The 10,742-nt window shown below is 36.3% G+C and overlaps 1 protein-coding gene across 1 annotated transcript; it reads left to right on the top strand.

Moving 5' to 3' along the window:
• The first annotated feature begins 3,941 nt into the window (after positions 1 to 3,941).
• LOC111386626 (aspartyl protease AED3-like) lies at positions 3,942 to 5,757 on the top strand. The gene has a single exon (XM_023011094.1). The coding sequence runs from the start codon at positions 4,198 to 4,200 to the stop codon at positions 5,638 to 5,640; it is 1,443 nt and encodes a 480-aa protein (XP_022866862.1). The 5' UTR covers positions 3,942 to 4,197; the 3' UTR covers positions 5,641 to 5,757.
• Positions 5,758 to 10,742: the final 4,985 nt, after the last annotated feature.

The following is a 10,742-nucleotide window of genomic DNA, read 5'->3' as shown; positions in this document are numbered from 1 at the left end:
AGACTCCAATATGAGCATTGTGTCGGATGTTGAGTATAAGAATAGTTCTTGCCACCATATAATCTCAGCTTGTCTCAGTTGGCAAATTTATGATTTCTAAAGATCCTAAGCAGAACACTAAGAAGCAAACAGAAAACCTAAAGCAATATTAATATACATGCAGGAGTATTCCCATTTGTGCATGTGAACATGCACTCATAGAGAGGAAACTGTTAAATATCACAATTTGGTGAAGTTCAAATATAAAAGATCGGCAAAGCAGTAACTGCCTATTATTACCATAGGACCGGGCATTGGCATTGATGGGACGGACAGAGATCCTTGCACCCCCTATAGCTTTGTGAGGGAGGTAAATCGCGGAATGTGCCCCATCAGGCCAGAGAACAAGAGCTGCCTGTACGCTACGCCTACAAGGAGTCCAATTTCATGTCTCAGGAATAGAACCCCCACACTGTGGCTGTCAGCAAGACGTGAGATAACCTCACCTCCGTCCTTTGCACCATTGGGCTATGCCCGGGAGGCAATTGAAGGCATATTATGTGGTTGTATTTGGGGTGGAGGACAAGGTAAATGGGGATTCTGTAACATATGTAAATGGGAAGGAGGTTGTAGGTGAGACATGTTTAGTGGCGATGTAATTTTTGATCATTTCTCACGGTTAGAAAATGAAAAAGTAATAGATAACAGTAAGATTCAAACAACTTTTTTACGAGCTTCTTTTAGTGGTTTCATCAAGGATTCCATGGTATGCTGATTTTGTTAACTACTTGGCTTGTGGAAAGATGTCGCCTGAATTGACTTCTCATTAATAGAAGAAATTCTTGCATGGTGTCAAGTCATATTTATGGGATGATCTACTATTCTTCAAGAATTGTGCTGATATGATAACCAGGAGCTGAGTCTTGATGGAGGAAACACAATCAATTATGGAGCATTGTCACGCCTCATCTTTTGATCTTTCCATTAATTTATTTGTGTTTATTCTTGCGCATTACTTACAATTACCTGATCAATAATTGAATAATTAGATGTTCTTAATTTTGGCATTCGAGAGAAGGAGGTTTAGGTGTGATCTAAGAATAACAAAACTTAGATTTTGTATGTTTTGAGAGAAAAATATGAAATCTTTGAGGCTTATTTCACTTAATAACCACGTACTTGATAATTTCTATATGCTTGATTCGGAATAGATACTGGAATTAAAGTATCTTAGAGAAAGGTCCATTGAAATCAAAGTATCGAAGTCGAAAAACATTGTTGATAGGGTAGTAAAATCATTCCCTATGCTTTCTTACGTTGACAAATCTCTTATAAATGCTTTAACTTTCTTGAACTGTCATCACATCCACGTTAGATTAATATAAAAATATCGATTTTAAATTTAATTTTCTAGATAAAGTAAAAGCTAAAATAATCATGGTAATTGGTAGGAATCAAATATCGATCCTTATGGGTTTGACACTCTACTTCTAATATTACAAAATTTGATACCGTATACTTGCGACGATTTCACGTTGTAGAAAACGCGTGATAACATGCCTTTCTCCCCCTGCAAAATCACCCCAAACACTATGGGGAAAATAGAGGCCGTCTTCCATTGTTTCCGAAAATCGCCTCCCCCAAAACCTGAATCTCCTCATCTATATCCATCTTTTTCTCCCGCCTCCACAAAATTGTTTTTTTTTTCCAATTTTTTTCCAACTTAGCAAAATCTCCAAAATTGTTTAGGTTTCTTCCTAATTCAATTGTTATTACGAATTCATCATCAAAAACCAACCACCACACAGGCTGATAAATTTATTTTATTTGAACTTCAAAAAATATAGATATTTAATAGTTCTTTTGAACAATTAAGCCTCTTTTATTGTTTATTTTGTTTATTAGGTGAAATTTGATGAATGGAAGTGGAATTGAAAGAAAGAAGTGAAAATTGGTGAAAAAGAGCAAGATTCAAAGTTTGGACATCAGGATGAAGATTCGAGAATGCCCATTTTTAACGTAGTAAATGTTTGAATTGGAAAAAAAGACATGTCTAGTAATTTGTAGTGCTTTGAGTTATCTTTTCTAGTGCACTTTGAATCGCCTTAGTCGGATACTGAATAATGTAATTTATGTGTGATTTTTTATTTCTTTTATTCAAGATTAAAGTTCCTTCATTATATATATGTGTTGTTTTTAATTATGTATTTAATGCTTTGAATTACTTAATCGATAATTTAATGACTTTGTGAATCTATTACGAATTGAGAGGTGAGTTTTAGATTTAGACCACATATTAAAATCTGGTAATTTAGTATAACGTGTAGAGATACATATCTTAATTGTTGCAGTTATTATATGAATTCTTAGAACAAATAATACGCTTAATTAAGACTGATTCACATAGAGATGAGATTGAATTAATTAAATAGACTCAATAAGAAATCGAGAGGGGTAAATTGAATACTTTGGAAAAATTTGACCTAATGCTGCAATAGTAATAAATATTGATTGGAAAATTAAAGGGGATCCATAGATAAAATTGTAAGTCTTAGCATCCACTGTCATACTTTTAAAACCCAAATTTGATAAATTGTGTGTGACTTTTATTTAGTTAGAATAATTTAAACACTAATCACAAACCTTATTATTTGTTTTCAATCAAATTAAAGTTTGGAATAATTTAACCAATGGTAGATAGTAGTGGGAACGATATCTTGATTTATTAGTCCAATATATTACTTGTTATGATTCATACACTTGCGGAATATAACAAACAAAACACAGACGTCACTCTCTATAATTGCGAAATTTCAAATGCTTGCGATTATTTTCTTTTTTAAATGGTGTAAAAAACTTGTTTTAAAACAATACTTCGTGTCAACAACAACTTCATGATTTGGCATCCACTAATTGTAATATTATGCCACAGGACTCCATTTGCCACATTATCAATTCCATTGCTTTTTCGAACGATCGTTGATTGAGCAACGGATGAGATTATATATTACAAAAGTTCATTGATTAATGGGAAACTTTTTAAATTTTAGTGAAAACTTTATGCAAAGTTCAGTGAATTAGATCAATAACCCTAGATATTTCAATTAGCAATGGATTAATAAGATAATCGAAAATAATTCATGCATCTACTTTAACTTGATTAGAAATAAAGTTGATTTTTTTGGGTGATCGTTGATTTTTGTTGGAGTGAGTGAATTAATGGACTTTACAGCACCACTATGACCCACGGTCTACCGGTGATAACAAATCAAATAAAAGTCCCTCGCTGAGAGCATCAAACGAACTCAGTCAGTCTCGACACAGGTCACTAAAAATAAACTAGTCTCCGCAATGAAGCTAAACATTTACTTATATTTCTAATTGACTTACTGAGGCACGTTTCTTCTACCATTTTGGGACTATCAACTAAAGTACTCAAGTCTAATGCTGATAGTTCTTTCTTCATTGTGCAGTGTGAAACCATCCAGTAGTAGCATACCAGACTCTCTTCTGGCTTAACAGCACGAAATTACCATATATAAACAAGAAATTATATGAGACAAAGAATTGCTGATTCATTAAAGACAAAAATGAAAAAGAAGTTCGATAATTGCTCGTGAATTAGAAAATCCGTCCGTGAGTCCGTGACCGACAGCATTTTTGGAACCACTTGCTTGCAAACTGTCAGCCAAGAATTCTTGATATTATTTATCCAATCTATTCACAACACACTAAAAAATCTTCACATCCACTTGTTCATAATTTAAAGATTAAACAATAATTCTTCTAATAATACATATACGATCTGTCACTGTGTGTGGCTTTATTATGTTAAAATTATGTTTTAGGTGTTTTGAGTTCTGGGTTTCAAGACACTCTTACCATCTCGATATTTATTGTCTAGTTCATATAGAGTCCTCGTTTTCTTAATCATATGATTTGAATCATATTTGAGCACAAACTGCTATAAATGTTGCATGGGGGTTTCCCTTTTGACACTATGAATGGGTGAATGAAACAAGGCACGTGCGTCTCTCATTACCAATTGATAATTGTTGACAACGTATGTTGTGTCGTCCAAGTTTTTATACGCATTCTAGTTTTGGAAGGGATAACATTTTCCTGCAATTATGCTGTCATTTAAGAACATTTATCTGAAAAAGTAATTTTTTATTCAACTAAATTATATTTTCGAAGCTTTCACTCTCATTCACGTGCATGCATGCCAAAAATGACACTTTTATCACTCACTTCCTCCAACTTCCTATAAATTTCTCTATTATCCTCGACACACACTTCACTGGACTCTGGTTGAGTAAAATAATATCAATGGAGTTAGCCATTGTTGCAATCCTGCTCAGTTCTCTTCTTTCCACAGCATTGGCTTTTGATCCATGTGCTGATTCTTCAGACCTTTCTGTAATCCCCATTTATGGTAAATGCTCACCCTTTAACCCTCCAAAACCTGCCTCTTCATTGCTAAACACAGTCATGAAAATGGCCTCTAAAGATCCTGAAAGAGTTTCCTATTTATCCAGCCTTGTGGCGGCACCACCGCAGGCCACCCGAAAAGGTGCAAGTGTTGTTCCAATTGCCCCTGGTAAGCAGGTGCTGAACATCGGAAACTATGTTCTCCGGGCGAAGATTGGGAATCCGGGTCAGCTCTTGTTCATGGTGTTGGATACAAGCAGTGATGCTGCATGGGTTCCATGCAGTGGCTGCACCGGTTGCGCTGCCTCCTCGGCCGTGTTCACACCAAAGGCCTCCTCCACTTACTCGTCTTTAGACTGCTCAGTCCCCGAATGCACCAAAGTAAGCGGTGTCTCCTGCCCGGCCACTGACGCTGCCACTTCATGCTCGTTCAACCAGTCCTACGGCGGCGACTCCTCTTTCTCCGCCATTCTGTCCCATGACACACTCTGGCTAGCCAATGATGCCATTCCGAATTACGCTTTTGGATGCATCAATTCGGTTTCCGGAGGGTCAGTACCGCCCCAGGGGTTATTGGGCATGGGTCGGGGCTCCATGTCATTACTCTCACAATCCGGGTCCCTTTATTCAGGTGTATTCTCCTACTGTTTACCAAGCTTCAAGTCCTATTACTTCTCAGGTTCGCTCAAACTCGGACCCTTGGGTCAACCCAAGAACATCAGAACCACCCCACTTCTCAAAAACCCGCATCGTCCATCCCTATACTACGTGAACCTCACCGGAGTAAGTATCGGCAAGGTCCAGGTCCCCATAGCCCAAGAACCCCTAGCATTTGACCCAAACACAGGAGCAGGTACCATCATAGATTCGGGCACGGTTATAACCCGTTTTGTTCAACCCGTATACAATGCAATTCGGGATGAGTTCAGAAAACAGGTGAAAGGGCCATTTAGCTCACTTGGGGCATTCGATACCTGCTTTTTGGCCACAAATGAAGATATAGCTCCACCTGTAGTTCTCCATTTTACAGGAATGGATTTGGTGCTGCCAATGGAGAACAGTTTGATACACAGTAGTTCAGGTTCTTTGGCTTGCTTGGCTATGGCAGCTGCACCAAATAATGTGAACTCTGTGTTAAATATTATAGCCAATTTCCAGCAGCAAAACCTGAGGATCTTGTTCGACACTGTAAATTATCGCTTGGGTATTGCTCGTGAGCTTTGTAATTAGGTTTCTTTTCAAATCCATCATCATCTTCTATATCTCTGTATTTGAACGAAATTGAGTATTGCGTTATCTAGATGTATTCAAAGTATTTTTGTGTGCACGAGTTCACAGTGCCCTTTATTTGATGGTTTGCACAATGATACTTCCAACAGGGAAGGAATTTGGGGGATTTGTTTAAAAAGCCTAGTCAACAATAATGTTTAGTAAAATAGGCTATGGTCAATAATTTTTGGTTAATTAGCCTTTAGTCTATTTTATCATGTGTTAAAAGTCTTAAACACCCTTCATTTAAAATATCTAAAATATCCAATCTGAAACAAAAATTTACCAAATCCCCCAAACTTAAATGCTCATTTTCATTCTAACTTTTCGTACACAATTTAAAAGCAACGAGAAAAATGGCATACTGCATTTTAAACGATTGAATGCCGTTTTAACTAATTTCATGTTTGTATCACTTTGTATCTACATAAAAATTAATTAAAACAAGTTTTAACTATATTTCGAGTGCTATTGAGTGTCTATGATCTAAAATGACATGCTGTCATTATAAACCATTTGATGACGTTTTAACTAAATTAAACAAATTTTCACTAATTTATAGTGAAATCGAGATCCCATAATTCAAAATGTCATGCTGCCGTTTTAAATGATTGGATGTCGTTTTAACTAATTTTATATCTGCTTCACTTTATTTTTACTCGTATGCATATGACAATGGACAAGTGGAAGTTTTCATTACATTTGGACCCGAGTAACGATTTAAAGTTCACAGGATAATGATCAATATTATTGTTTCGTGAATAAACTGAATTAGATATAATTACAAATATAAGTAAGTTAATTTCGATTATATTCTAATTATGAGATAAGATATTCAATAAATTGCCTCGTTTAACTTGTACAAGTCTTTTAAGATGTTCCAAGTCTGATCAACTCGTTTTATAGTATATTAAGGCCCCGTCATCCAAAAAAATGATGTCTTTAAAAGGTTAAATAATTTAAATTCCAATTATGAGATAAAATACTCCACAAATTAGCTTGTTTAAATTGTGTAAGTCTTATATGATGTTCCAAGACATGATCAATTCATTTTGGAGTGAAATCAAGACCCTATAATTCAAAATGTCATGATGCTGTTATAAATGATTGGGTGTCGTTTCTACTAATTTCGTATCCGCTTCACTTTATTTTCATTTGTATGCACATGAAAATGAACTAATGGAAGTTTTCATTATATTTGTCCCGAGTATCGGCATAAAATTCACGCGATAATGACCAACACTATCGTTCTATGAGTAAATTGTATTAGATTTAATTATGAATGAAAGTAAGTAAATTCCATTATATTCTAATTATGAGATAAGATATTCAACAAGATGGCTTGTTTAACTTGTGTAAGTCGTCTAAAATGTTCCAAGTCTTATCGATTCGTTTTAGAGTGAAATCAAGGCTCGTGACCCAAAACGACATGATATCAATGAAAAGGTTAGGTGTCATTTCTGTTAGGTCTAAAGGTGTAATTGGCGATTCTGTAGACAAAAGGACTAAATTATAAATTTGTAAAAGTCAGGGACTCAATTGTATAATGTTATAAAAGTTAGGGACTTAGAGTGCAATTTAGCAAGCTGGATGGCAGGGACTAGGGTTTGAGTGTTTGGTTCAAATCAAGGTCACGGTGTCGAAAGTTTGCTAGCTATTCGCCCTGCCACCGCTTGAGTGAGAGGAAGCAAAATGGTCGTCGCTCGCTCGCCGCTCGATGTTCGCTCGAGTAAAGAAGTGTCACTCGCTTTTCGCTCGAGCGACGGTGTTATATGGAAAATCATATTTTCAATTTCTGAAAAGTTTGACATGGCTTAGGACTCTTAATTGCTCCCAACTATAAATACAAAGGCCGTGGACATGAAAGAGATTGCCATATTTTGCTTTACATAGATATCATCTTCAATATTCTCTCAAGTGATCCAAGGCAGAACTGGACAAGGAATTCATCTATAAATACCTTGTGATCCGGGTAATCTACTGTTGGGGAAAACATCACTATTTGTGAAGAAAAAACACATGGATTTCTTCATCTGTTGAGGAATGGACTCTCTCATTAGGAGATTGAGAGAGGTGGACGACAAGCGCAGGAACTGGACAAGAACAGAAGGTTCTTGGAATTTCACTTGGTGATACAATCAGCTATATACCGGGAGGATGTATTGGATAGCAGATTGGGTTGCAGGAGGTAGATCGGGAAGCTAGCAGTTTCTACAGCAGTAGATCGTGAGACTGGAACAGTGGGTCTGACTTGGTACGGAGTTTGACATAACTTGTATTGGCTGGATTGGTATAGTGGAAACTACTGGTTTGGTACCGAAGTTTTATCCACATTGGGGTCTTTCCATCATCATATTGTGAGTTGGTGTTGTTACTATTTTATTTACTTTACACAAACCTACAATTCAACATAGGCTTAATTGGACGTGTATGTTTAATCACCTAGACAAGTATTAATTTGTGACTTGTTACAATTAATTGTATTAATTTTGCACATAAGGTCAAGCGGTAAATTGGAACGTAAACTTGGTAACGCTAAAATTTGAATTTGACATAGTAAAGCATTCATGTGTGGTATAGCAAGTCACATTGATTCCCGTGTGGTATAGTAAATTTAATGATGAAAATTTCAACTACATTTCAACGTTACCATTAACACATTGATTCAAACTATAGCAAGTCACTCTATAATCTGGTTGGAGACTACATTATATGATACTTGATAATAAAGAAAAACGTAAGTAACAAGTGTGGTATGCAACACATAGTACGTGCAGTCGTTCAATGTGTACAAGTCATGTATGATACTTCAAACATTGTTTTACTAGTTTCGGAGTGAAATCGATACCTCGTGACTCAAAAAGGCATATGGTCATTTTAAACGTATGAGTGACGTTTCTACTCATTTCGTGTTCGTATTGGTTTATTCACGCCCGTACCCACTTGAAAGTTTAGGGATGAAAGTTTTAACTACATTTTATCGACACATTGGTTCAAACTATAGCGAGTCACTCTATAATCGGTTAGAAACTATACTGCACTACATTTGACAATAAAGAAAAATATAAGTTGCAAGTATGGTATACTTTCGATTATATTCTAATTATGAGATAAGATATTCAATAAATTGCCTCGTTTAACTTGTACAAGTCTTTTAAGATGTTCCAAGTCTGATCAACTCGTTTTATAGTATATTAAGGCCCCGTCATCCAAAAAAATGATGTCTTTAAAAGGTTAAATAATTTAAATTCCAATTATGAGATAAAATACTCCACAAATTAGCTTGTTTAAATTGTGTAAGTCTTATATGATGTTCCAAGACATGATCAATTCATTTTGGAGTGAAATCAAGACCCTATAATTCAAAATGTCATGATGCTGTTATAAATGATTGGGTGTCGTTTCTACTAATTTCGTATCCGCTTCACTTTATTTTCATTTGTATGCACATGAAAATGAACTAATGGAAGTTTTCATTATATTTGTCCCGAGTATCGGCATAAAATTCACGCGATAATGACCAACACTATCGTTCTATGAGTAAATTGTATTAGATTTAATTATGAATGAAAGTAAGTAAATTCCATTATATTCTAATTATGAGATAAGATATTCAACAAGATGGCTTGTTTAACTTGTGTAAGTCGTCTAAAATGTTCCAAGTCTTATCGATTCGTTTTAGAGTGAAATCAAGGCTCGTGACCCAAAACGACATGATATCAATGAAAATGTTAGGTGTCATTTCTGTTAGGTCTAAAGGTGTAATTGGCGATTCTGTAGACAAAAGGACTAAATTATAAATTTGTAAAAGTCAGGGACTCAATTGTATAATGTTATAAAAGTTAGGGACTTAGAGTGCAATTTAGCAAGCTGGATGGCAGGGACTAGGGTTTGAGTGTTTGGTTCAAATCAAGGTCGCGGTGTCGAAAGTTTGCTAGCTATTCGCCCTGCCACCGCTTGAGTGAGAGGAAGCAAAATGGTCGTCGCTCGCTCGCCGCTCGATGTTCGCTCGAGTAAAGAAGTGTCACTCGCTTTTCGCTCGAGCGACGGTGTTATATGGAAAATCATATTTTCAATTTCTGAAAAGTTTGACATGGCTTAGGACTCTTAATTGCTCCCAACTATAAATACAAAGGCCGTGGACATGAAAGAGATTGCCATATTTTGCTTTACATAGATATCATCTTCAATATTCTCTCAAGTGATCCAAGGCAGAACTGGACAAGGAATTCATCTATAAACACCTTGTGATCCGGGTAATCTACTGTTGGGGAAAACATCACTATTTGTGAAGAAAAAACACATGAATTTCTTCATCTGTTGAGGAATGGACTCTCTCATTAGGAGATTGAGAGAGGTGGACGACAAGCGCAGGAACTGGACAAGAACAGAAGGTTCTTGGAATTTCACTTGATGATACAATCAGCTAGATACCGGGAGGATGTATTGGATAGCAGATTGGGTTGCAGGAGGTAGATCGGGAAGCTAGCAGTTTCTACGGCAGTAGATCGTGAGACTGGAACAGTGGGTCTGACTTGGTACGGAATTTGACATAACTTGTATTGGCTGGATTGGTATAGTGGAAACTACTGGTTTGGTACCGAAGTTTTATCCACATTGGGGTCATTCCATCATCATATTGTGAGTTGGTGTTGTTACTATTTTATTTACTTTACACAAACCTACAATTCAACATAGGCTTAATTGGACGTGTATGTTTAATCACCTAGACAAGTATTAATTTGTGACTTGTTACAATTAATTGTATTAATTTTGCACATAAGGTCAAGCGGTAAATTGGAACGTAAACTTGGTAACGCTAAAATTTGAATTTGACATAGTAAAGCATTCATGTGTGGTATAGCAAGTCACATTGATTCCTGCCCAGTAAAAACTGAGCCCAAAGTGACCTCTGAGATCGGAACAGCCACCAGAGCTTCATGGAGAAGGTGTCCACCACATCCCGTAATCTCCTAAAGGCGAGGCCTCCCTCATCAGTAGGAAGGCAAATTGCCTTCCAACTCCTCCAATGTAGACGTCGTGCTTGATCCTTAGAATCCCAT

The sequence above is a fragment of the Olea europaea genome, unplaced genomic scaffold (assembly GCF_002742605.1).
Source record: "Olea europaea var. sylvestris unplaced genomic scaffold, O_europaea_v1 scaffold3634, whole genome shotgun sequence".
Classification (NCBI taxonomy): domain Eukaryota; kingdom Viridiplantae; phylum Streptophyta; class Magnoliopsida; order Lamiales; family Oleaceae; genus Olea; species Olea europaea.
This window is presented reverse-complemented; position numbering and strand designations above follow the sequence as displayed.

Excerpts from the sequence above, each read along its gene's own strand:
- LOC111386626 (XM_023011094.1), top strand. The coding sequence starts at position 4,198 with ATGCATGCCAAAAATGACACTTTTATCACTCACTTCCTCCAACTTCCT.